The sequence below is a fragment of the Mus musculus genome, chromosome 6 (genome assembly GCF_000001635.26).
Source record: "Mus musculus strain C57BL/6J chromosome 6, GRCm38.p6 C57BL/6J".
Taxonomy (NCBI): Eukaryota; Metazoa; Chordata; class Mammalia; order Rodentia; family Muridae; genus Mus; species Mus musculus.
In genome coordinates this window covers 106,159,657-106,186,989 of record NC_000072.6, presented here as the reverse complement: position 1 = coordinate 106,186,989, position 27,333 = coordinate 106,159,657, and the positions used below count along the sequence as shown (strand labels likewise).

At 37.4% G+C, this 27,333-nt stretch overlaps 1 protein-coding gene across 10 annotated transcripts in view; it reads right to left on the bottom strand.

Annotated features, from left to right (window-relative positions):
• Positions 1–27,333, bottom strand: part of Cntn4 (contactin 4) — a 1,022,510-nt gene that overhangs the window by 513,152 nt on the left and 482,025 nt on the right. For all 10 annotated transcript variants that reach the window (XM_006506197.3, XM_006506196.3, XM_006506198.3 and 7 more), the window contains one exon: positions 5,160–5,307. In XM_006506197.3, the coding sequence (XP_006506260.1) occupies positions 5,160–5,214 (55 nt within the window). In that variant the 5' untranslated portion in view covers positions 5,215–5,307. The remainder of the gene's footprint in view (positions 1–5,159; positions 5,308–27,333) is intronic.

Here is a 27,333-nt window from a genome sequence, read left to right as displayed (position 1 = left end):
AAGCCCACCTCCAGGGACATACTTCCTCCAGCAAGGCCACACTTTCTAAGCCTTCCAAAACAATGCCCACTGCAGGGACTCCATGATTCAAATGTATGAGACTATGGAGGTCATTTTTAATAACTATCAAGCATCACAGCATCCGTCTAGAACTTGGATTATTTGATTTGGCTATTGCTTCTTTTTCTGTCTTATCTGGAGGAGAACAGGAAAGTATTTGAAATTGAAATATTACACCTGTTGCACTGTGAGATCAAGCCTTACAACTTCCTAGGTATTATCTCTTCCTTTTGAGCCTATAAAGACATAATGGAGAAAGAATGACATGTGAAGATTTTTTTTTTTTTGGTTCTGTGCTGTAACATTCTGATAAAGTGGCAAAATGTGTGACCATCAAATTCTATGTACAAATATGGGTAACCTCAATAGAGTTATTTTATATTCAAGGCCTGTAGCCACAGACATCCCACTTTCCATTTTAGGAACCAAGGCTTTCTGATCCTAAAATAAACTTCCAGAACCAAACTTGGGCCTTTTCCTCATGTGTTCTGACCTCAGATGTTGACCTCTGTTTAGAATTTATACTATTTCTTGTTGAGCTGCATCCCTGTAATTCCCTCTTCTACTGAGGACTCTTCCTTTTTCCAGTTTTATGAACACTTATCACTCTCAGGCTAATCTCAGAATTTCTATTTCTCCTATGTATTATCCAAGATCTTTCTCCACCACTCATACTCAGAGGCAGCTATAACAATAGCATAGGTATGGTGTGTGTGTGGGGGAAGGGGCGGTATGTGTGGTGTGAAGTGGTATGTGTATAGTGAGTGTGTATGCAGTGGGAAGTGGTATATATGTGAGTATGTGGTGTTTTTATGTGTGTATTAGTGTGTCTGTTATGTGTGTGGTGTGTATGGTATATGTGTATATATATGAGTGTGTATGCATGTGTGAATGAGTTTGTGTGTATATGACTGTGTATGTACATGTATGGGTATGTGTGTGTACATGTGTGGTATACAGTGCATGTATGGTAAGTTTGTGTGCGTGTGAGTATGTGTGGGGTGTGTGTGTGTGTTTGTCTTGTGTGTATGTTCCTATGTATGAGTGTGTTTTTGTGTTTGTGTGTGCGAGCGCATGTATGTGCACTCAGGCATTTGTGTGAACAAATCAATAAAATGTTCATAGTTGCCGAAGAGTCCTTTTCTAAAAATGAGATAACTGCTGAAGTTGGTAAATGACAAACAGGAGAATAAATTTAGCTCCCTGAAACCAAGACAATCTGAGACTGTATGGAGCTTACATTTTTACACATATTCACAGTGGGTTTTCTTTTAAAGTCCTCATGCCTCTTGCTGCACATAAACATATGGCCCAGGCATTTTATTCTTTTTTTTCAAACTCTGCCAATGTGAACAGAATTGGGAACACATTGTAAAGCATATGACTTGTAAGAAACTTCATATTATTTGAATTAAATTGTAGACTTAGTTCTAGCTCTATCATATACATATTTGCATCTCCAACTGTGAGTACAGATAGAATTGAAAGAGGTTTGTTAGAGGCCATCTGCATTACACAGAGGTGTAAACTGCATCCAAGAGAGGCAAAATGACTTGTCCAACATCTGTTAAACAATAAAATTAATAAATACTGAAAAGAATGCATCTATCCAGTTGCAAGACCTAGATGTTCATACGTTTAGCTCTATGATGCAGCATGTACATGAACTGCTATAAGTACCAAGCATGTTACGGTGCATATGAATAAACATATACAGTCAGAGCTCTTCCATCATTAGCCAAAGCTGTGCTTCCTGCCTGGTGTCCTTCCTTATTATTGCTATGAACATTAAGTATTTGTCTTCTATTGATTGTTGTGTATGTGTTATTGGTTTGCAGTCCCTCAAAAGCAGAGTTGGAGAGAAATACAGGAGTACAGAGCAGAAAAGGCAGAAGTTGCTACTGTGGGCATCTGGGGCTTTTCCTGTTGGGAATCCCTAAGGCACTGTGAGAAAGACTTCCTAAGAACCGACTCTAAGTAACAGAAGCCCGAATCATTTATCTGTGGACTGTCATGCTTCATTGACTGAGGACTGCCCCCATGGAGAGGGTTACTGTTCCATGGTTCCTCATGCTGATGATGTACGAGAATGGCTTGAGGCAGAGAAATATAGAAAAATGCCACCAGAGCTGTACTTGAAGTAAGAACAGTCCAAGGGGCTGTTGGAACAACAACATGTGATACAGAGTTCCAGGAAACCAAGCAATAGTAAGCAATTTTACTATTTTACACACTCATTTATAACTTGAAAATACGTGTTTGTGTTGGTTTCATTGGTTACTCATTTACTGAGCTATAATAAAGAAGATGATATGACTATCTCACGGGATTCCATAACTACACTAGAGTATAGAATTGGTAATCCTTATTTCTTTCTCTCCTCTCCTTTCCTGTCCATTTTATATGACTGGCCAATATAGGAAATTCATTAAATCAATACCAGCCCTATATGCTGGAGCTCTAGTTGTTAGGCATATATCAGTGAACTAAAAGGACAAAAATCTTTCAGCGATATAGCTAATAAGAGCCTCTTTAATTCTATACCCCCGAAATAGTGTTCTGGAGATACTGATAGGTGATCTGAAGAAACTTTAAGCAATCAGGAAAGTCGACGATGTGAGCAACACGGGACAGTGCTATTTTACCTTATTTATAGTTGTCATGAAAACATCTTGTAGCATACATAACGTTGTAGGATATATGTAAAAATGATAGAGATCAAATCCTAGGTGATTAAAGGTATAAATTAAAGGTATATTATTGACAAAAGGAGGCCCTGAAGTCCAATTGTAAGTGATATTATTTTGTATGACAAGAAAACCAATATTAGGGGGAAATACTTAGGAAGTAGCAAGGTAAGAACTACATACAGTTCAACTTGTGTTTCTTTGTATAAATCGTGTATCTTTAAAAGTATCTTAATTTGACTCATTATACTCTGATACTTAAACTCCATGATCATATGCATGAAATGTCAAACACTGAATCTGTGGGTTCAGGTACACACATTAACTACGAGCCTCTGTTCACTTTTCATATTTGCGGGTTTCCTTGCTCTTTAAAAAAGTAGAATATTGTCGTTCCACATTAAAATGTCTTTAGGGGTTCAGGACTAAAGTCAGTCACTTTATTATTCAACTTTTGGATAATTGCTACAAGTATTTTTTGAATTATGTCTAGAGACAGAACCTAGCATTTGCTGGAAACAAAAAAAAGAAAGAAAAAAAGAAAGAAAAGCCCACCAACCCAAAAAAGCACCGCTCAATGCCCCTGAATAATTATTAAACCTTAAAGGTTTCCTTTTAGGCATGGTTAGCCTGGTTATATATTTGGAATGGAAAATGATCAGGAAAAGAGTTGATAATTACAGTAAACATAAGCATGCATATTCTTCTTGCCAAACTCATTCTGAAATTTAAAGCTAAAGAAGTATAGAAAAATATGGATGATACACAGAAAGATGGAAAAGAGCAGTTAAGGAAATCTGTTCAGCACGGAGGGTGTCAAGTGCTAAGGAAATTAATGAAATCAAGACAAATAGCAAGCAAACAAAAACATTAATTAAAGCTTGACTTTACCTACTCTGAAAGAAGCATATGGTAAGAGAATATTAATACATGTAAAATGGTTCACAGAAGGCTCATGGAAACAGTCAATGTACCAAGTCTATACAAATAGCTGCTCGGGCGAATGGTGTGCATGCTTGGGGTGCCTAGAATGATAAAAGTATAATTTAAAGAAAATGTATTCAAAGAATTATAAATAAAATACGACAAATTATAAAAAAAGTACACTAGTAAACTAATAAAAATTTATTAATGATTGACAGTTTAATGTTTAAAAAATTAAGAATGCAAACACAATTTTGAGGGTGAATTTCAATCATAAACTGGACAAATTAACAATACCACTAACAGAATGTAACCCATGATGCTCAAAACTATAGTTTGCTTGAGTCTGAGACAGCAATGTCCCAAGTAGAGGATCAGTGACTTTCATTAATTTTTTTTTTCAATTCTTGATAGATCTGCAATATTGTCTATTACTGGAATTAAGGAAAAAACGTAACAACTGCTCGCCTCCTAGGTTAGTGGAAGAATCAAATAAGGTTAAACACAAGTACTTAGTACAGTGCCTGTCATGCCAGTGAGGGACCCATCCATACTGGCGCTGTCTTAGTTCCAATGGCACAGACTACTTGTGAATCAATGGAGCCTCCATGGTAGCTATGTATTTTCTGCTCAGGATTATAACCTCAGGTTCCAGTACTGAGCTTGCTTCTGCAACCTAGTAGTATCTAAATTGATGAATCAGTTAAAAGCAGGGTGATCCAAAAGCCCTCTTTGTTTCAAGTTGCTAAAAAATGCAAATATATTCAAATATCACTATAGGACTTAAGGCTATGAGCAACAAATCAGGCTAACCAGAGTCAATTAAAAAGACTCTGAAAGACACATAGTAACTCAACACCTGAAACAATTTCCAGCCCAGGTGGATTTACAATTCATCACTCCTGAATCACACATGTCAGGTGCTAGGCTCAAATCTCCCAGAAATCCAAAAAAGCAATAAACAGCATGTTTGAACTTTTAAAGCCTCTTTTCTAGTGGTTAGCCATAAGCACATCTTCTGTATTTTGTTTTCAGGTTCCTACTGGACTATAGGGGCATTGAAATGCAAAAAGCAGATAATAATAAGATGGAGTGGATTCAAAGAACTATTCAGATAAAACCCCATCCACTAACAACAAACTGGTAATGCTTTAGACTATATTATCGGATTTACTTCCTAATACCTCTGTGCAATTGAGCCCTGGGATGAGCAAAAATCACAATATTCAAACTAAATTATGGCTTAAAAAGCTGTAAAGAGATCTATCGTCAAATCAAACATCACTGCGGATGTTTGGACAGATCACTGTGGAAAGAGCTGAGGATAGGCTAGCAAGAAGGTATGTTCACCACTGTCAGCAAATGCTAGTCACAGTAACCTGTGCACTTATGATTTTACCATTGCCGTCTAAAGCAAAGGCCCGCTTTTGAATTAGTGTGAAACACAGTGGCACCTTTAAATCAAAAAGTTTTGAAATGACACTCTACCTGCAAGGCACAACATGAATGATTGCAGCACTAGCAGTTCCCATGGCAACCTCATCTTCAGTTTCCCAGGTCAAAGGAGTTTCAAGTCCAATAACAAGTGAATAGAACTGCTGCTTCTGTTCCTTTTAAGCTTTGTGCAACCTTTAATCTGTGGACAAGAAGAGATATTACAATGAGATTTGGCTCCATGTCTCCTTATGGTCTCTGCATATCTGCCTTTAATTGAGTAAGAATAAAATCCACTTGTGGAATATATTACTGGAGAAAAGGAAAGAACACTGAATTATGAATATAAAGAAAAATAAGCCTCCTACTTCTATTTTATTTTGAGATCGGCTCTCTCTATATAGCCCACACTGGATCCAAACTTCAGATTCTACTGCCTTAGTCTCTTCAGTGCCAGGATTACAAATGTAGAGTCATATGCCCAGTCTGCTTCATATTCAGTTCTTCCAAATAATGCTTAGGCAAAAACTGGGGCTACTATGTGCCTATACTTACCTGATAATATAACAAGAACCTGTCTTGATTGACATAAAGGCAGAGGAAGAGACTCTGATTTAACTGATTATTTTCTGTGCTTTAGTATTATGTCTTGTTATTTTCTTCTGGCAAATAATAACTAAAATATAGAGAGAAATGTCCATAGAATAAGAGAAATAATGCTAGCTTCTGCAGACCTTATGGTGAACCCTAAATTTCCAGATTGGAATTGTGTGGGGAAATTGAAATTACTCCACCAATTCATGTATTTTCCTACTGTGTTCCATATTTTATTTTAAAAATTGTTATCATATGGCTATGATTTGTCTGAATATGCTCTTGGGAGGTTCATGTACAAGATGGTTAGCACAAAATGTTGTAAAGTAAGAGATAATGAAACCTGAGAAAGGGGAGACTTAGACCTGATTATGCTTTTGAAGGAGATGTTCTCAGAAGGGATTAAGGTAAGTTCTCAATGGACCCCTAAGTACCTGCAAGAGTGAACTATAGCAGAAAGCCCCAACTTGTCATCCACCCATGCATCCTCTCTCTCCTATCTGCTAGAGTGACACCTTTCTCTTGCGGATATCCCTTCCTTCCATCCAGCGCAGAGTTATTGCAAGAATTTGTACCATACTCTTTGGACTTTAAACTTATAAAACTATGGGCTACAACAACCTTCCTTTTCTATATAAGTGGCTGCCGGAGGCACTTGATTTAAATTGGAAAAAAAAGGTGTGTGTGTGGGGGGGGCTAATACTAAAGGCAACCAAAGTACACAACTCCACTGTCTAGTGAAATCAATCATACCAATTATGAGTTGTTGTCAACTGGGTTCACATGGAGAAACCCAAAACAAAATTAAAGAAGGAGAAACTTACATTGTTTGAGGAAAATGGATGGAATGGAAGATAATCATCAAAAGTAAATTAACTCAGTCTCAGATAGATAAGAGTCATTTATTTTCTCTCATTATTGGATTGTGATTCTCACAGGGCTTGAAATCATATATGTACAGGTGCCATGAAAGTAGAAGAAAAACTGCCTAGAAGGACAATGGCAACCAATGTGAGGGAACTGGGGAAAAGGGATAGCATTGAGGGTTGACAGGGAATAGGCTCACAGTGTGCCATGTACTTGCATGAAAATAGCTTTATGCAATGCTGTAAAATAAAACCAAATTAAATACAAAGTATAGAGAATTTTAAAACAGGGTAATTAATCCTAGGATAACTGCTGATAAACAACTTCTTTAAACACACAAGCATAATAGTTTCCCTATTTGGCCAGAAATCTGAAACTTGAACTCTGCAGTAAAGATAGCCTCTTTAATCTGTGAAACTTTTAAAAGCTACATAACCAAATGTAGGAAACCACAGGCGTTCTGGAGAGCCCTGGCAGCTCCTGGGAGAAGGGAGCAGATTCTACCCATGCTCAGGGCAAAAAGAGCAAGGGCATGTGGGACCCAGCCCCAGATTTGTAAACTTTTCTTTTTTTAATATTTTTATTACATATTTTCCTCAATTACATTTCCAACGCTATCCCAAAAGTCCCCCATACCCTCCCCACAACTTCCCTACCCACCCATTCCCATTTTTTTTTTTTTTTTTTTTTGGCCCTGGCGTTCAAGAAACACTCAACAGTATTGTATTTTGAAAAGTGATCAAGTTTTAATGATTGGCAATCACCTTCAAATATTTTAAGATGTGATCAGGTCTGTACAGTAAGACTGGACATTTGATGTGAAAGCATTTATAGCATTCCTTCTAAGGCTCAGCGTACACTGCAAAAGAGGGAATTGGAAGCATGTAAGAGCAAGAAGATAGCGTGATGATCTATAAAATGCCATCTTCTATGCAAGACACAGCAGCATAATCAGGAATTCACAGCAGCTGCTTATACCTGCACTGTGGTACTCAAGAATAGCTCATCAACACTCAAGCATGGATGGATGAAGAGCTGAATTATTGGTACTTATCCGTTAAGAAATAGGAGAGTCACTACCTTCTAGTTTGTTTCAACTGGTGAGCCCACTAGATAATTCAACCAATGCTCACAAATTTGATTCTAATTAACTAAATGGGTCAAAAATAAAATCAAATGTCGTTTGGGACTGGTTTGGATGATAGTGTTAGAGACTGGATAAGAAAGGGTGGGATGGAGGATGAGACTCATCAGTGTACAGATTATACATATGTGCATGGAATTCTAAAAATATGATTAAAAATAAAGAATTTACAAATGCATAGTGAGGAACTTTTCTGTCTTGGAATGAACTTATGAACTATAGCTTCCTAGGCCCTCAGTAAAAAGTACTGAGTCAGAGTCTCCAGAGGCTGAGTGTAGAAATCTTCAAAAGTTACCTGTGTTTGGAATCTGCTCCACTAAAGGAAAGATCTTATGTTTTTGCATTGTAGAAAATAATTAATATAGCTGTCTAATGAGAGGCTCTGCCAGTGCCTGACAAATACAGACGTGGATGCTCACAGCCATCCATTGGACTGAGCACAGGGTCCCCAATGGAGGAGCTAGAGAAAGGACTCAAGTACCTGAAGGGATTTGCAGCCCCATAGGAGGAACAACAATATGAACTAACCAGTACCCCCAGAGCTCCCAGGGACTAAACCACCAACCAAAGAGTACACATGGAGGGACTCAAGGCTCCAGCAGGATATGTAGCAAAGGATGACGTTGTGGGACATCAATGAGAGGAGAGGCCCTTGGTCATGTGAACGCTTGATGCCCCAGTATAGGGGAATGCAGGAATGGGCGAGTTAGTGAGCAGGGGGAGTGGGGATGGGATAGGGGGTTTACAGAGAGGAAATGAGGAAAGGGGATAAAATTTGAAATGTAAATAAAGAAAATATGTCATACTTTCATTTATATGTATTAGCTATCCAATGTACTAGTTAGTTTTATGTCAATTTGACATGAGCTAGAGTCATTTGGGAAGACACAGTCTCAAGAATCAAAATGTCCTCTGAGTAGTGGTGGTGCATGCCTTTTATCCCAGCATTTGGGAGGCAGAGGCAGGTAGATTTCCGAGTTTCAGGCCAGCCTGGTCTACAGAGTGAGTTCTAGGACAGCCAGGGCTACACAAATAAACCCTGTTTTGAAAAATCTAAACAAAATATAAAATAAAAAATAATAAGGATGTCCCCACCAGAGTAGCCTGTGGTAACCTTGTGGTGCATTCTCTTCATTGGTGATTGATGTGGGAGGGCTCAGCCTATTGTGGGCAGTCCTACCCCTGGGCAGGTGGTCCTTGGGTAGACAAGAAAGCCAGCTGAGCAAGGAATCAAGAATAAGCCAGTAAACAGCACTCTTCATGGCTTCTAAAACAGGTCCTGTCTCCAGGTCCTGTTCTGTTTGAGTTCCTCTTCTGATTTTCTTCCTCCTCAAGATCAGAGTATTTTATATCAGCAATACAAACCGTAACTAAGAATTTTACTTAGGTGATGCTATTTTGCAGTAAATTTGATGTTCGAAGATTTTTAGACAAATTGCACTCTGGTACATACTCTGGTACATTGGTACATGGCTTCATTGCTTTCTCTCATCCTCATGGCTTCCATACGGCTGGCAGGCAGCCACGCATGACACTCATATGGAGTACCATCTGTTTTCCAGATACAATGGACCTGCCCAAATGAACAAGAGACTGTCTAAAGCTCCTAGGAGCTCATGTTCCAATTGAGACAGCTAGCCACAACTTTATCAGGTATAATACACACTTTTATTGGGGAAGGATAAAAACTTTCTGGCTTGGAGAGCCCTCCGCAAGTCAAAGAAGGCAGAACAGGACTCTTAAAACATACCTGGTTACCACATAAGTAAAAGCAAAGAATTCCAGAGAATGATGAAACTGGAAACTCTGGAAGTAACTAGTTGTGTGGTCCTAGGTATTTCTTAGCCTTTCTATGAAGGTTATTTTGGGGGACAAATGTCCTGGTTAAGACTGTGAAATCTCTGAAAACTGTACAGCAACAAAGTTACCACATATACTTATGATTCAGCCTCAGCCACAAATGCACACACATCAATATAATACATACATTATAAATATAATACATATGCACATTGTGGGAATACCAAGTATTATTTAATTGAATATAACTGGAGACTTCTCATCCTGTTCTCGTATATGACCAACACACTGTGAACAAATACAGGCCTCTGTGACAAGGTGCTCTTAGGATTAATTTACCCTACCTGCCACTGAAAAGCCTTTATATCTGGCAGGAAGACAAGAGAAAATGAACTATCATCTTTAGAGAAGTCTCTCTTTTGTGGTCTTAAATAGATCCAACTGTGATAGAGCCAGACTTAATATGTTGTGAAGACAAGAGGAACCCTTGACCTGTAATCTGCTGATGTGGCTGAAAGTGGGTTGCATCTCAAATTGGACCTGTTCAGATTCTCTTATAACATGAATGGTGATTAGGGCATTTGGATAAACAGGATGTGCTGATCAATGAAAACTATTAATGTCTAAAGTGAGTGATCAGAGTATTAATAATTAATTTGCTAGGGTAATGTCATCTCAGATCTAGAGATTGATCTATAATATTAAGCAGTTTCTAGGAGCAATTAAAACCAGCTTAGGAAATGTATCCAGTTACACGGTAAAGATTTAGTTTATGATGTAACACTATTTATAAGGCGTAGTCTGTGGAGAGCTGAAGACTCTAAAGAAGGAGAAATTCAAGAACTGTATGGACATTTATTTACATTCAGGTGTGTACAGTTCATCCTTAATAATCAGAAATAATAGCATCCTTGATGGTCATTTTTCTAGTGGGCAGGATTATCAGAAGCAGGAGGTTTTCTGAAGAGTGCTAGAGATTCATGACTCTCATGTGGCAATGAGTTGCTGGATAGAAAGTTTCATAATTTCGGTTTTCTTGCCACTGCCAGAAAGGAAGATGCAGGATACGCTGAGAGTTATGGTGGCAATAGATCTCCCGTGCAGCTTTGAGCTCTCTCTGCTTTATTGGAAGGTAGCTGCAGCAGAGGTAGTATACTATGCACTAACTCTGAGATCTTCTCCAGGACTGACATGCATAAATCCTGGAGAGGATGCTACACAGAGCAACAGAACTTGGTTATTTTTCTCTGAGGAAGGAGGAGAAGGATAACTGAGAATTCTACTTTTCCTGGTTTCTTTTTCTGTATATTCTGATACAATACAAAATTCCTCCAGTCCCTTCAGCAATGGCTTTGCTAGTTATTATACACTGGGCCCCATGATAGATCACTGATGAAGCCACAGAAGAGGGACTCAGCACATCACTGAAATGCTAAACCTAGTCATATATTCATCTACTTCTGACACTTGGCTAAATTAAAATTATATAGGCATTCAAATGGCATTGATTCAGCCCATGTGGTAGGGACAGTTTTAGGTGGAGAGTACAGAAACATTGAAAGAAAGACCTTGTCTTCAGTGAGTTCACAGATTATTTGTGAAAGGCAAGTAAACCCGTAATGATAACTCAGCACAAAGCTTCGAATGAGTCTGTTAAGGAAAGTCGTGGAGATAGATAGAGGGAAAAGGGATCTAGTAATGGATAAGGCAAGGTCTTGAAGAAATTATTTCAGAGGGGCTACATGAGGTCAAATAGTGGAGAAAAGCTTTCTAATCTTAACTATCAGGAAAATCAACAGTCAAAAAACCATGATCTCAGACAACATCAGGTTTGTAAAGACACAAAATAGTGAAAAGTGTACTCTGCCACACTGCCTTGAGCTCTCATCTTTGACATAACATTCTCCAGCTGGGTGATTCATTTATAAAATAAACTGTACCTATAAGTGTAAAACTTAGTGCTTATTGTAAAGATTAAGGAGAATAGATATGAGCTTCTTAGCAAGGGTACCATCCTTGAGTTGGATCTGGATGGAATACTATTAAGTTATCCTGGATAAAGACAGCTGTAAACAAGTTTTTATTGGAGTCAGAAAGGAAAAACGGGTGCTGAAGATCAATTCTTCCATCAGTCTTCATGGTATAATAAAGGTTTTAAACTTGGGCTGGAAAGATAGCCTAGTCGGTAAAAAAAAATTCCTTCCAAGATTAAGAACCTGAATCTGCCTCAGTACAGGGGAACACCAGGGCCAAGAAGTGGGAGTGGGTGGGTGGGGGAGCGGGTGGTGGAGCATGTGGGGGACTTTTGGGATAGCATTGGAAATGTAAATGAAATAAATACCCAATTTTAAAAAAATGAACCTGAATTTGAATCCACATAAGCAATCTAAACTACTGGGTATGGTGGCATGTCATAGGGACAACAACTTCTGAATGCATAGAGTCTCAGACTTGATTTGGAAGGGTGAGAGCTGAGTTAGAGTGACATTTAAGCAGGACAGGATCCTAGCAAGATGACTTCCCTGTACAGAAACCTGCTTTCCAAGCCTCTCATCAGAGCACCAAATACTTATCTATTTCTTCTCTTTTTCTCCTCTGGCCAACAAGATAATTACATGTCCATATATTAGGTATGCTTTTTTAACCCACAATGTATTTTTAAGGCCTCTAACCATGGAGATAAAGCAGGAAGGTGAGGGATTTGGAATGAAGTACATTGAATTCTTTTTATGTTTTGCTATGAAGCATGTGGTTTGGGGAAAGCTATGTGATTTCTAATTGTGTCAGATATTCTGTAGGTTGGAGATCACACATGAACGTCTATCAGCTACCAGAGAGTATTCTAAAGGTAAACCAGAAAGTTTTGTAAATGATTATTCTTGTGTTAGTTCAGATTCTAATTTAGCTTTTTCCACCTCCTTGTTACTTATCAAACTGAGTTTTTAAATTTATGAAGGAAGGGGACCTTTGATTTATTCTTTGATATTTAATAGGCACATAGAATAATAGTGGCTTGTCAGGAAAGCCAGCCCCTAAGTAGCTAGCATGTAAATGGAAAAATAGATATACCTAACATCTTTTGTCTATGAACTATGGGTTTTTACACTCACTTCCCATTTAAACTTCACAAGTACCCTGGGGTCAGGCTGCACTATTCTTTATAGAATTACAGCTTTGCAATTTATAATATGAGAGTCTATGGAACTTTTCCAAGGTCAAACATTCAGAAATCAATACAGACTCTATTTAAATCCATGTCTTCATACTTAAAGTAGTTGACTTTTGCTATAAGCAATGAATTCTGTTCGGAAAGTAAGTGTCTTTTGGTCTGACATCATGTTCTGATAGTGACTGTCACCTCCAACTCTGCTTTTCATGTTGTCCTTTAGCCAAGGCCAAACAGGATGTCATGCAGCAAAATTATAGAATGTGTATAGTATTTCCACACAAAGTATAGCATGGATCTCAGGACGGAGTCTTTGTCAGAAGACCATATTTCTTTAGTGTTAATTCAAAAGTCCTTTCCCACAGCAGGAACTTTGGTTTTCTTGCGTATTACTACTTATTGAAAACACTGCCATTCTTAAATCAGCAGTGCAAAAGGTTATCAATTGAAGATGCATTTGTATAGTTGATCATTTTCTAGATCTACTCCTGGTTATTGATGAGTCAGGTTAATTAGAATGGTAGAAAAAGAGTGAACATAGATTGAAATATGAAGATGAAGGGGAATCCATGGAAAGCAATGTGCCAACTATATGGATGGCGAAATGGGATGTAGTTGGGACTTACTATTCAATAGATTTTTTTTTTTAAAGTAAAGCCAGTTTTACAAGTAATATTGTACAACTTGTAAAGGTCAAGGCCTCTCCTCATAAGACATTTTAAAATCAACTAGATAGCCAAGATAAATGACCATAGAAGTTAGCTGCTAATTAAAAAAAAAAGTTGACCTTGGATTCTGAAAACTCACATATCTTAAAGTAGATTATTTAACTTTCTCTTTTTTATCATCTTTGTTTTTGAACTACAATACTTCCATTCCTATGTGGTATTCATCACCTGCCAATTTTCTGGAGATTGTAATAAGTAGACTGCTAGTAATTCTGAAGGAAAAAAAAAAACCAAAGAAACAACAACAACAACAAAACCCTGTGTTTTAATTGATTGCATTGCTTGGAGAAAGAATGTGAGGAATAGTGTAATATACTGGAGAAGTCACAACCAGTAAGCAAGGGGTAGACATGAGTTAGATGGAATTCCTCACGTACACTCTGCTCAGTCACCTAGAGCCTGCTTTGGATGATATCTACTAAGATCATATTAGAGAGGATCTCAAGAAATGGTGAATCCTACTCACCATCTAGTTGAAGGATTTGCCATCTAAAAAGTGCTTTCTACTTCCTTAGATTCCATAAAATGATTATTTTAAGTTGACATGTTCTATGGTAGAAGGCAGCTATGCAATATTAACTTGAATTTCAATTGAGGATAACAGAATTTCTGAATCTGGAGTCACAGTTTGTTGCAAGGAATCTATTATGGTTGCTGGGAACTGAATTCAGGTCTCCTGGAAGAGAAATCTGTGCTGAAAGGGACCTCTCTTGCTATCATTTCTATTCTTGAAGGATCTCTTTCATCTAAGAGTACTACCAATTTCTCTGTGCCATTTCTCCTCATAACAATTGACTTGACCTTGGACCTTTATACATGGCTATTGAACATCAATCTGTAAAAATTAAAGTATATCTAATAATCGTTATATGGTATTAAATATGTCACTTGTCTAAAATTCAGAATAACTGGGGTCCAGGCTCAGTGGTACTACTGCCTCATTGCACAATTTCCTTACGCCTTTAGAGATGGTTAGGCCAGATTGTTAAGCTTCCTATACCATTGAAATGCTTTGTTCTCTCAGAAAAGAACTGTTTGTTCATATTTGCTTAAATAAAAAGTAGTCCCCAGGCCTTTGCTACCACTGAGTTTTCTATAGTCTTAATTCCCCATCTTAAAAAAAATTAGTTTGAGACACCTTGCTTATAAGTTCTGTGCACACTATTCTTATAGGAAATTGAATCTCTATCTACAAACACAGAGTCACTATCCACACCTTGCACTAAATGATTGCTTACTGCACTGATTCCTAGACTTTTCTTTAACTTGTATATATATTAAAGGATTATGTATACATAGCTTTCTTATTTTTTTTTCTCCCAGGGGATAGCTCTCCATTCTAGGATCTTTCTCTGGTTTCTCAATAGTGAAAATTAAGTTTTCCTTATGTGCTATTTTTTTAATTTTTTATTCTGTTTACTAATTTTGTATAAATAAATATTTTCATCTGTTAGTAATCATTTTCACTGACAAAAAATTTTTTGTTCTACTGTTTTCTGAATTAAATCATATCATGTAATTTGGTTAATAAATTTTCCTCCAAGTTTCAATGATTATATTTCTTTCCTCTCTTGTCTTTCTTCTTGCCCCCTTTCTATTACCACTAGCAATTTCTTCATCTGGTTCCATTTTAAACTGTATATAAAAACTTATCCTCATCTCTCTATCATAGTGACTCTATTCAATAAGCTCAAATATACCTTTCAGCACATCAGCTTTAATGTGCACCATCAGTTCAGGACAAAGAGATATTGGACATTTTTAAAGAATGTTTTTCAGTTTCTATGTACAAGTGTGTTGTCTGTATGCATGCATGTGCACCATGTCCATACTTGGTGCCCACAGAAGCAAGAAGGAGGTCTTATAACTGAAGTTACAGTGGTTGTGTGGCACCACGTAGGTGCTGGGAATTGAAACCAAGTTCTTAACAGAGCACAAGTGCCTTTTAACTGCTGAAAAATCTCCCCAGCCAAAGTAACGAACATTTTAATCATTATGTTTAAAAATAATTATAACAGATAGAGCTCAAAGTCTCTACCATTGTTTAGTTAAAAATACAAAATATGTCTAGTCTACTCAACAAGAAAGAAAATGTGATTAAACCCTTCAATCATGGTAGTGATGTGATAAGGTAATATAATACAAAATTACTGTGGAAATGATAAATAATAGACATCACTTTTAGAATTCCTCATGGAGCAGTAGTTACCTGTGTATTAGTTTTAAGTGATATAATCTTTAAAATAACACTTAAAGTAGGCAGCATACAGCTTTCATTTTGCAGGCTATCTAAACTATTCCTTGTTAGTCTTATGAGTAAGACAATAATTGTACCTACATATTTTTCTTCCTAAGATCATTGAGGTGCATTTTACATAGTGATACAGGCAAGAGACATACAGAATACTTCATTCCCACCCAGACGTGAACCCTAAAGTTTTACTTCTTGGGTATTTAACAACTCTTAAATTTCCCCAAATAGGGATGTAGAGCCAATTTTTGAATATAAAAACTGAGCCTTTTTTCTTGCATTCTTATTGCATACTTCATTCTTTCATTAGTGTGTCAGCCCTATATTGTTGTATGCTCATTACAATAAAAATAATAAGAATAAATAATAGCCCAGGAAAGAAAAATGCCTGGCACCTCTCCATTCCTTCTCTCCCTCAGAGAACACTGTTAATTGATTGGTACTCATCCTGCCTAGCCTGAGGGCAGCCCCAGAATCTTCTCAACAGAGCACTTCAAATAGACACGACAAAATCAATACATGTTGCAAGTAAAATAAAAATACCTTAGCTCCCTTTTGGTGGTTGAGCATGTCTGCTCTAGCATCATATGAGGCAGGTTGAAATCCCAGCTTTACCATTTAGCTGTTGACCTTGAACAAGTCATTTAACCTCTATTAAGCTCCTTTTCTTCTTTGGTAAAATGACAGTAAAGATGCAGAGTTGTTGAAAAGAATACGATAGAAAAAAGTCTTTATAATTGGATTCTTCTAGAAAAAGCTGAGCTTGGTTTTGAGTGGGGAAAAAAAAAAACTTGTTGCACGAATATGGGCAGGGAAATCTTTGCACTCCCTCCCGACTGAGCATTACAAGAGAGAGTCAGTGACTGCGGACCAATGGCAAGGGCCAGAAGCTACATACTTTTCCTGGCTTTGTGGGTATAGGAAAGCAGGCTCTGGAGATCCTTGGGCTTTTAGCAGAAACAGAGGAAATTACATTTCTTAGCAACCATCTCACGTTTGTTTTCTTCCTGCCCACTGGTGTGCTGCACAGTGCCAATTCTGCTAAACTCTCAAATAAATCATTGTTAATGAAGCATGTTGCAATACAGACAGCAACAGGCATTTTTTAATCACCTAAACTAAAGAAGAGCTAAAGGTAAGCACAAAACACTCTAATACCTAATACATTAGGTGTCAGATTTAAAGAGGCAAGAGCCATGCAACTTCCAGGGCTTTTACTTGCATGTACTTAGTGGGAAAGTAAGCCTTGCTAGTATATTTATCATTATGCACAGCTTGCCAATTGCTCGGACAGCCAAATCAGATATCTGGGAGCTTAACACAGAGTCTGTATCTACTTCATCAAAACCAGAAGATTTCTAACAAAACAAAAAATCCCCACAGATTTGTACAATAGTCTATACCAATAAAGGGGCTAAATAAAATCTTACAAATTATTTATTGAATTCTAGCAGCAAGCTCCAGCAAGGAACAAGAAAGAATCTGACCCATGGAGATCATTTTATTTTGCCATGAAACAAATCATCAAACACTATTTTAAATAGAGTAGAGCTAAAACATTAGGGCATAGATTCTAATTAAGAAAATGTATGGTCTTTGGTGATAAACACAATATTGACTCTTGATTCTTATGATTTCAAGCTGTTTTATAGCTCTACTTTTTCATCTTTAAAATGGAGATATTACCACAATTTTTTAGAAGATTAAAGGGAAACTAATGAGATATTGCACACACGGTTGTATCACCATCATAAAAAAAACTATTATTGTCATTTTGCTAGATGAACATAATTCTTTCCTGCATTCTAAATCTTACCCTCACACACACAGGTAAGTGTAGGTACCACCCATCATCAAAGAAGCCTCTCATTTTATCAAAGAAAATCACAACTGGACACATTGCAGGGATCAGTCCAGTCTACAGGACAGCTACTAAGTCTATGGCTCAGGGATCATCATAAAAGAGGGAGAGCAATGCCTGTTAAGAGGCAGATAAAGAGGTAGTATGCTGAGAAAGAGTCTTTCCTAAAAATGGCTACCTAGACAAGACTAGAAAAATGTCAATGTCAATGGATGTGTTAACATGGAATGGAAATTATGTGGGGTCTCAAGTTTAGAGGAAGAACTCCAGCTAACTAATAACTGTTGGGGTTAGAAGACATAGCAATACAATCTTAAGAAGTTTGTTTTACTTATGGCATACTTGGAGCATCTCATAAGAAAGTGAGTAGGATTTTAGGATATACTATTATCTCCCCCAACTCCTTGCTTGAGACACCTAAACAAATATACAACAACCATGATTCAAAATGAGCAAAAATAATACAAAATCATATGCTTGGATTCTGTGGAACTATTATAGAACCAACGATATTTTGAAGCAGCCATCTAACAACTTGGATAGAAAGTCTGCACAATATTGGGTCTGTCAACATCTTGCCATGGAATTGAAAGGAGCATATGGGCCCCATTAATTCCTGAGGATATTTACAGTTAATAGATGATGAAGGGAGAGAGACCTTGTCTTTAAGACTGTAGCAAGTTATGAGGTGTGTCTATAAAGAAACTCTCACTCATGTTCCCATACACAGACTAATGAAACGCATCGGGTCACAAAAGGCAAACAGCAATGGGAACATGGAAGGGCTAAATAGTTTGGAGGAGAAAAGTGATTACTGTGTGTTGAAAAAACTCAAGAGAGTATAATGTGGGAGGCAGGTGAATATGATATAAATACATTGTATGCATATGAGAAAATGTCAGACCTATATATCTCTTTGGGCACTGGAGACTTTAATGAATTTGACCAGTTTCTGCTCTCATTGAGTTTACATCTAATTCATATTCCAGCTTATTTTCTTGAACACTTTCTTCAGCAAACTAATTTTTCATAAAACAAACTTCTGTTTTATTGTCCCCTAATCAATGACTGTATACAGATGTTGCCACACTGCCTTATCATCTGAACAACTTTTAATAGAATTTTATTTAGTTCAAAATGGTTTTTGAGGGGCTTTTTAGAAATAAAAAAAAGAATTATTTAAATAAGCTGCTGCCTCCAGTTCCTTATCTTTTTTTTTTAAACACCCAAATCTGAATTTTGTATAGGAATTAGAGGGAGAAATAAAAATCACCAACTGTGTTTTCCTTTCTTGAGTAAATATCATGTAGCAGTTGCTACCCAAAGGGTTATACAGATTACCTAACAATCACAGTAACTTGAGGTATATTATGACTTCTATTTGTCAAAGAGGCCAGGAGATCAGAAGTAAATGGAAGCCACCTATTTCTTCAACATAACTCCTGCTACTTCCTTCTGGCCCTGTAAATGGCCAATTTCACTTCTGTGTGTTACATCAGGGCAGACATCTGTGACATTCAAAGAGACAGAGAGAGCAAGGATCCTATAAAAGTCCCTGTAAAGGCTGCCTTTCTTTGCATTGGGAGGGAAGACTTCCTCATTAGTTACAGAGACCAACCAATGAGATGGAATTACAGCATTCAGATTCAAAATGATTGGCATGCTGAGGGCTAGCATGTTTCAACCTCATAGCAACAGAAGAAATTATACATGTGACAGTTTTGAAAGAACTATGTACTGCTCTTATCAGTGGGTGGTTATCTATCTAGTTAATTTAGTTAACCACAAATGGGCAGTAAGTTATAAATACGTGTGTGTGTGTGTGTGTGTGTGTGTGTGTATGTGTGTGTGTGTGTGTGTGTTTTCAGAAGACTTAGGCTAAATTGGCAAATGATACAGGTTCTGAGAAAGCTAGGTGTCAGGGCTAGACTACCACTTACATAACATGTCTCTGTAGCTCTGGGGATGAAATGAGCAAACTGCCAATTTACTTTTTAACTATTCTATTAATGATCTTATTTAAAATGCCATGGGTGATCATTTCTACTTATAAAATGATTTTTTATGCAAGAATGTCTGTATACTAGTTCTTATCAAATAGAAGAACAGGCTAACAGCTAGATGGCAATATTATAACTTTTGGTATGGAAAATGGGTATAAATGAGTCCAGTGTTTGAACAACATTTAACAAATTAAGAAGGACAACATATGCCTTGGTATGAAGTTGGCATCAGAGTGGAGGGTATGGTTGCAGTGGTGAAATCATCCAACCTTCTTAACCTAATTGTCAAGCTCACAATTGACAGTGATGACATTGCTTCGTGCTGTGTTATTTTACTGGATGGGACACATTATTCTTTTGTCATATCCTCATAATTCTTTACTACAACCTGAGCATGAGAAATGTCAGGCAGCTAATGATATTCTACAAAATAATTAAACAACAGTTTCCAAATATTCAAAGGTTTTAAACAGGCACAGAAAGACTCAGGAATAGTCATTTAGTGATGAGGAGTAAAAAGTCATAGAAAGCATAAATGGTGATATTCTGGGGATGAATCCTGGAATTTAAAATTGTGGAACTTCAAATAAAGCAGTTACTTAATTAGCAGTACTGTATCAGTGAAATAGTCTTGGCTTTGTCTACTATATTTACATATATTATTAAGTTAGAAGTAGGGCAAAGGATCTATGAGAATTTTAAAATATTACTTTAATATTTTATGGTATTTATTTGTATATATGTTTGAACATGTGCTCATGTGCATGTTCATGCAGCAGAACATGTGCAGACATACAATACTTGCCACTAAACTTGGTGGTCTGACTTTGATCTTCTGTACCTACATACTGTAAGGAACTAACTGACTTCTGCCATTTTCCATGTCTATAATTATTTCAAAATATCATTGCAGCATAAATACTCCAATAGCCTGGAAGCTTCACTTGTATTATCTGTGTTGTTATTGACTCTCCTAACACAGAGCTATCTTTTATAAATACACAGTATTACAGCTAGGTTCCTCTCTGGTGGCTAGTTACATCTGCCCACAACGTAAAGGTATCTTACATGCTGGCTGACAGAAAATAAGAGCATCAGAAAAAAGCTTCTGGGAAATAAGAGGTGTCTGACATTCTAAGATACTATCATTACTATCAATGTTAAGCTTTGTCATTGAACCATTTAGACTATGGGGAACTAAACTAGGCATTCAAAAGAAGCAACTTTACCCTACTAGCATAATGCAGAAAAAAAGGGTAGAAATTTGGTATGTACAAAGAACAATAGGTTTCACCTGAATTTGTGATAAACTACTAAATTACTACTGTAACATGTAAGAGATAGATAGATAGATAGATAGATAGATAGATAGATAGATAGATAGATAGATAGATAGATAGATCTGCTTTAGGAGAATCAATACCAACACAATTAGTACCAGTGAAATCTCAGGCTACTAAAGTATTTGTGTCTCAATGATATTTGAAATGGCAATTAAATGTGACTTGTGTGTAGAGGACAAAAATATTAAAATGGCCATAGTATCTGTGGTGAATTGAAAGAGAAATATCTTCCTTAGATATAAACACTTAAACACGTGTTCTCTAGTAGGTAGTCCTCAGTTAGGAGGGTTAAAAACTGTGGACTTGCTGGAAGACGTTTGTCATTGGAAGTGGTCTTGAGAGATCATATGATCACACTGCTTCCTGTTTGTGCTTTGCTCTGTGTTTACAGCTGAAGGTATCATCTGTCAGCTTCTTGTTCCTACTGTCATTCCCACCATTTGTTGCCATTCCTCCTGCCATGTTGGAATCTCATCCTTCTGGACCAGAAGCCCAAATGAAGTCTTCCTTCTGTAAGAAGCTGTTGGTCATGGTGCTTCATGAACAACGTGGACATCTCTAATGCTGCAGCATTATTGAGTTGTATGCTACACTTTTCAGACATCTAACTTTGTCGAATTAGCAGCTTAGAAATGTTAATGTGGGGTACTGAAGTAATTTAAATTATTTGCAGAAAATAAAAATAGTTTACATGTTAAAAACTATTTTTGAGACTAACATTGTAATTTGTAAGATATAAAATTTGAAACCAGTGCTATTTCAGAGATCTGAAAAACAGCAACAGAACCCCCCCCAAGAAAACAAAACAAACAAACAAACAAAACCAAATACACGATGTTATGTCAGAAAACTGAAATCCATAACATTTTATAAGCATATGGCTACACATGGTTCATGGTTTTATTTTATTATCTACTAGATTCTTACTATATACCAGCTGCAACTTTAGAATAGTATTTTTTAAACTGGAAGAAATGTTGGCGGGATGTTGATTTTTTGGTACAGAAGGCTATTTCTCTGTCAATACCACTAAACCTTCATTGGGCTCTCATTTCACATTCTGATTGCTTCTTGGGTACTGTAAGGAATCTCAGTTATAGAGAATACAACAACAAAATGCCTCTTGGGACATAGTAACCTTGTTAGAAAAACAATAATAACCTGCATAAATAATAAGAAACAGTCTTCCAAGAATCTAACCAAGTGCATGGAAGACAAACTTTACTAACTACAATCAGAAGGACTCAAGTGAGGATCAATCTCACTTGGGAGGGAGAAGAAAGCAATAACAGGAGGCAGAGGGAGGGAAAGATCTGGATGGGAGAGGGAAGGGGGAGGGAAAAAGAGGAACATGATCAGGTATGGGGAGGGAGAAAGGAGAGAAGCCCTGAGGACCAGCAGAATGAATGGAAATATACAACATTATAGGAGGGAGTGGGAGGGGGAACCCTTTAGAAAGTACCAGCAACCTAGTAGGTGAGAGACTCTCAGACTCAAAGGGAGAACCTTAGATGAAATGCCCACTAGTGGGGAGATAGAACTTGTAGAGTCCACCTCCAGTAGAAAGACAGGACATCAAGTGGAGGGATGGGGTTGCCAATCCACAGAACTGTTCCTGTCTAAAAAGAACTTCAGGGACAAAAATGGAGCAGAGACTGAGGGAAAAGAGGTCCAGTGATGTGGGAGCCTATTTTGATTGAGCGAGACTTGCTCCAGAGACCCAGTAGAAAACTTACAAGGGACTGAACAGTGAGCCATGATCCCAGAGACATGTGCCTGACACAACAGAGCCCACAACTCCATAATTCTGTAACTATCAGCCATGCAGACAAAGCCCCAGGCTTCTGGCATTCTGGCTAGACTCCACCCTCACAGTTACCTGACAATAGCCAGGTATGCTCCTCCCCACAGCCAACCTGCAACTGCAAGATAGCCCAGCCCACTATAAAAGGGGCTGCTTGATCCCTCCTCTTTCTCTTAAGCTCTCACCTTTCTTACTCTCATCTCTAGCTCTCCTTTTCCCCTCCCTTCCTTCCTTTTCTCCATGTACCCATCGCTGACCCCCCTCTTTCTTTTACCTTCTCTCTTTCTCTCTGCCTTTTTACAATAAAGCTCTAAAACCATAGACCATCTCTGTGCATCAAGGCCAACTATACTTGAATGATGGAATAGGCTTTCCCCTAAAGAGCCACATCTATCCTCCACAGTCCTTCCTGTGCTCTAGTCATGGATTGGACCAAAGACTCTTACCAGTGTTGGAACCACCCAGTGCCCCCTCTCTCCTTGCCCTCTCCTCTCTTCTGTCCTGCAGATGGCCGAGCTAACCACCGGGCCCCCTACTTTGTTCTCAGCTCTTCCCTGGTGTCTAGAAGTGTCTGGGATGCCCGAGACTGAGAAAGTGTTATATCTAGCCTCAGTGAGGCCCAAAGACCTTAGACTGCCCCTTCTCCACCCCCCGCAGGATGGGTTCATGGCTTCCCATAGCGGGGCTGGGTGGAAAGAGTGTGGCAGTCCTCCTACGTCGGAACTCTGACGGGACTCAGATTTTCTCCTACCAGGTTTATTCCCCCAAGCCCTCTGCCTGACACAGTGACAGACCCAACTTGAGATCCATCTCATGGGGAGGCTCCAAGGCCTGACACTATTACTGATGCTAAAGTTTGCTTACAGACAGGAGCCTAGCATGGCTGTTCTCTCAGAGGCCCTACAAGCAGCTGGCTGAGTCAGAGGTAGAGACTTAACACCCAACCATTCGACTGAAGCCAGGGACCCCTGTGGTTGAATTAGGGAAAGGCTGGAAGAAGCTGAGGAGGAGGGCGACCTCATAGGAAGACCAAGAGTCTCAACTAACCTGGATCTCCAAGATCACTCAAACACTGAGCCACCAACCGGGTAGCACACAGGAGCTGGTTCAAGACCCTCAGCACATATACAGCAGAGGACTGCCTGGTCTGGACTTAGTGGGAGAAGCTGTGCCTAACCCTAGAACTTGAGGCCCCAGTGAGAAGGAAGCCTAGCGGGGTGAGGGCAGAAGGGGAAGAAATCCTCTTGGAGACAGGGGAGGAGGAATGGGATGAGGAACAGTGGGAGAGTAGACTAGGAGGGGATCAACTATGAGACTTTAAAAAGAAAAGAATATTACAATAAACATTAATAAATTTAATAATATAAAATACAAAAAATGCTTTGTATTTTTTCAATGTTTCTGACTCAGTATAAGCCCACAAGCTGCTGACATTGCTGATGTAAACAATCAGACTCTAATGACAGAGTGTGTAACTTCTGAGCTCTGTCACAAATCCTTCCTATGAGATTTTATGCTTTTCTGAATTCATACAAGGAGAGAAAAGTTATGAACTGTGATGAGCATGCTCATAGAGATTAGGATACTGGTGGAAAGGGAAAAATATTACTCTTCATAGCCTGATGATACCATGGATTGATGCTAATAGTGTTGCTTTGAATCTTCAAATCTTACCTATGGTCTTGTTCTATCTACATTTTAATATCCAATCCACGGCATTAACCAGTAGTTAATAATACCATACATTTTTTATATTAGGTCTTAGAAGTTGAATTCCTAGTATTGTTGAATAAACATTCCTCTGATATAATCTGAGTTCAAGACCATTTCTTCATCTCCCCTTCCCCTTCACCCATAATAATATTATTTCCTAAAAATAGTATTGATCTTTCCACAATAATATTATTTCTTAAAAATAACTACCCAAAAATCCGTGGAACACATAATCTATTCATTTATGCAGTCATACTATTATGCATTATATTATCTGTAATATGTCATTAGTATCTGTAACATGTTACAAACATAAGCATGCATAATTATATTATATAGCTAACTGTAGCATATTTGTTTCTTAGCATGGTTTTTAAACTGAATACTTGCTTTGAACACAGTGTAATTTATAACAGAGAAGAAAAATTTCACATCCTTTAATTTGCTAGTGCTCTAGCTTGCACAAGATAGAAAATCCTTCACAGACTCTTGTTATAACTAAGAATCACTTGCATATATATCCCATACAATTACAAGTAAACAGTACAAGTACCTAAGAACAGGCAGGGTGTATAATCAGACATGCATATATTTACATGACAACCACTTCTGAAGGCTTAAAGCAAACCTAATGCTAGTTTCTCCTAGGTTAATTAATGTTGCCAAAGAAAATTCCCAGGTTTATTTCTGCAGTCAACTATTCTCTTCACTTGCAGCAATCAGGCTGGCCTCTTGGTGCCAATCTCTGTCATATTATAAATATGTAACAAGGCCTCTCTTGAATTTTTAAGATACAGTTTTTGTTAGTTACTCTTTATAATGTTTCTAATACAAATGAACTTTCATTTTATGATCACAAGCAGATTGTCATGGAAAAAATATCAACCAACACTTGGTTTCTCATCATAACCCAGACAGTGTGCAGAATATTACTGTCTACAGGAAGATCTTGGAACTATGTGTTTCCCACAGTAGATTCCGTTGAGTAATGCCATGAGAGATTTAAAAAAGGAAATGTTTCAATCTCAGCAGCCTGGCTCCAACCAATCCACTCACTATGCTCTTACTGTAGCTACATGCTATAGAACCTTATGTTAAATCTGGTCAAGCCAATTTAACTTCTGACTACTTGATGTCCTTTATTTAAAAAGGTCAGGAAAGACCTCTTTCTCCATATCCACCTCCTTCTACAATATAAATCAAGTTTGTACTATTGCCACAGGCTATTTGCATGTATCAGCTAATTATCTCCTTCATACCTATTGGTCTACTGTCTCTTCCTTGAAATTTATACAGTAGATTATCTTTGGTGGAATGCTTTCTCTCTAACTTCCTACCAATAGAATTTCACATAGCCGCTCTTTCACAATCCAAAAATCATCTTACTAGAGGACTTACTAAATGATTTTAAAACGTATTGCCTTAACTTGTGCCTTAACTTCCATCTGTTATTCTATAGTTGTGAAGAGAAAGACAAAGAATGTCTCCTTCACCATTGCTTTTAAGTATGTACCTAGGCTGAACTGTTTTCAGTGGTGCTATACCAAATTACTGAGTAAAAACCCAAGCAACTTTTACAGCTCAAATTGTCAACAGGAGTCAATACAGTGTGACTGTAATAAAGGACTTAATCAGAAAATTGCTGTGTGAAAAGCTAAGTATTTTCTCAGGCTATCATTGTGGACAATGGTTTGTGAGGTTATTTAAGGGTCTAGAGTTCAATGAAGATGTGTCTAGTATAATGTCATAGCCATTAATGTGATGACACACATTTTACATATCTAAAAAAGAGAGTCTATGTGGTTTTCATCAGATTTAACTGATGAGAAGTGCATTTCAAGTCCTCCTCAGAATGAATGTAGGACAGAGGTCATTATTTTTAATTGAGACTGAAGCAATGTGGATTGAAGTTAAAACTCCTTCTTATTTGGGATCTGGATCAATTCCTACCAAATTATGGGTCAAACTTAAAAAAACCGATGTCCCCATAGAACATTGGTTCATAGCAATATCTACTAATTTATAAACTCTGATTACTCGTAGGTGCAATGGTTAGTGTAAGTAGTGTAATTCAGATGCCTGCAAAGTATTACTTAAAAATATCTGCTTATAAAAAGACTTGTGTGAAATCTAATTAGCACAAATTCAATTTGTTTTAAATTTAAGTAATTAAGTAAATTTAAGTAAAATTAAGTAAATGTAAATTTAAGTAGTATACATATATTATAAAATGTATTATTGCATGTATGTATGTATAATTTATTTTACTGTACCATGTATATTATATACATCTAATATTATATGTATATAATATTAGAGAGTGTCCCATTTTCCTTTATCACTGATTGGATCAGAAGTATGTGTGAATACCTTGAGTTCTCGTGTAATATCTTCCATGCTTGGATTCTCCTTTCCTAAATGTCTGGTATCTATATCCAATCAATGATAACATCTTTTCATGGACAAGTCTTCAATTTGTTTCAGAAGTTTTAAGGAATATAAATCAACTCTATGTGAACATATTAAGAACTTAACAAAGTTAACCACTGCCTTGATCAGAGTCAGGGCTTTTATATTTCTTTCCTTTACTCTTTCCCATGCTAGGACATTCATTCTGCTTTGACCAAACTGTGCAAATTTTACAAATGCTCCAATCCATTTGGTTCTATTGACCTAGGAGGATGGGCTAGCCTGTGTTCATTTATCTTATTTATACCACATTTACCATTTATTATTTTTATTACTCAATCAAGTATGTGTATTTTATTTGAACTGATTATTGTATCTGTACTGACACACTTTTCCTTTTGACCATTGTACAAAGAGCAATTTGCTTGAAGACAGAATACAGCCTGTGTCTCTTTCTTTCTTTCTTTCTTTCTTTCTTTCTTTCTTTCTTTCTTTCTTTCTTTCTTTCTTTCTTTCTTTCTTTCTTTCTTTCTTTCTTTCTTTCT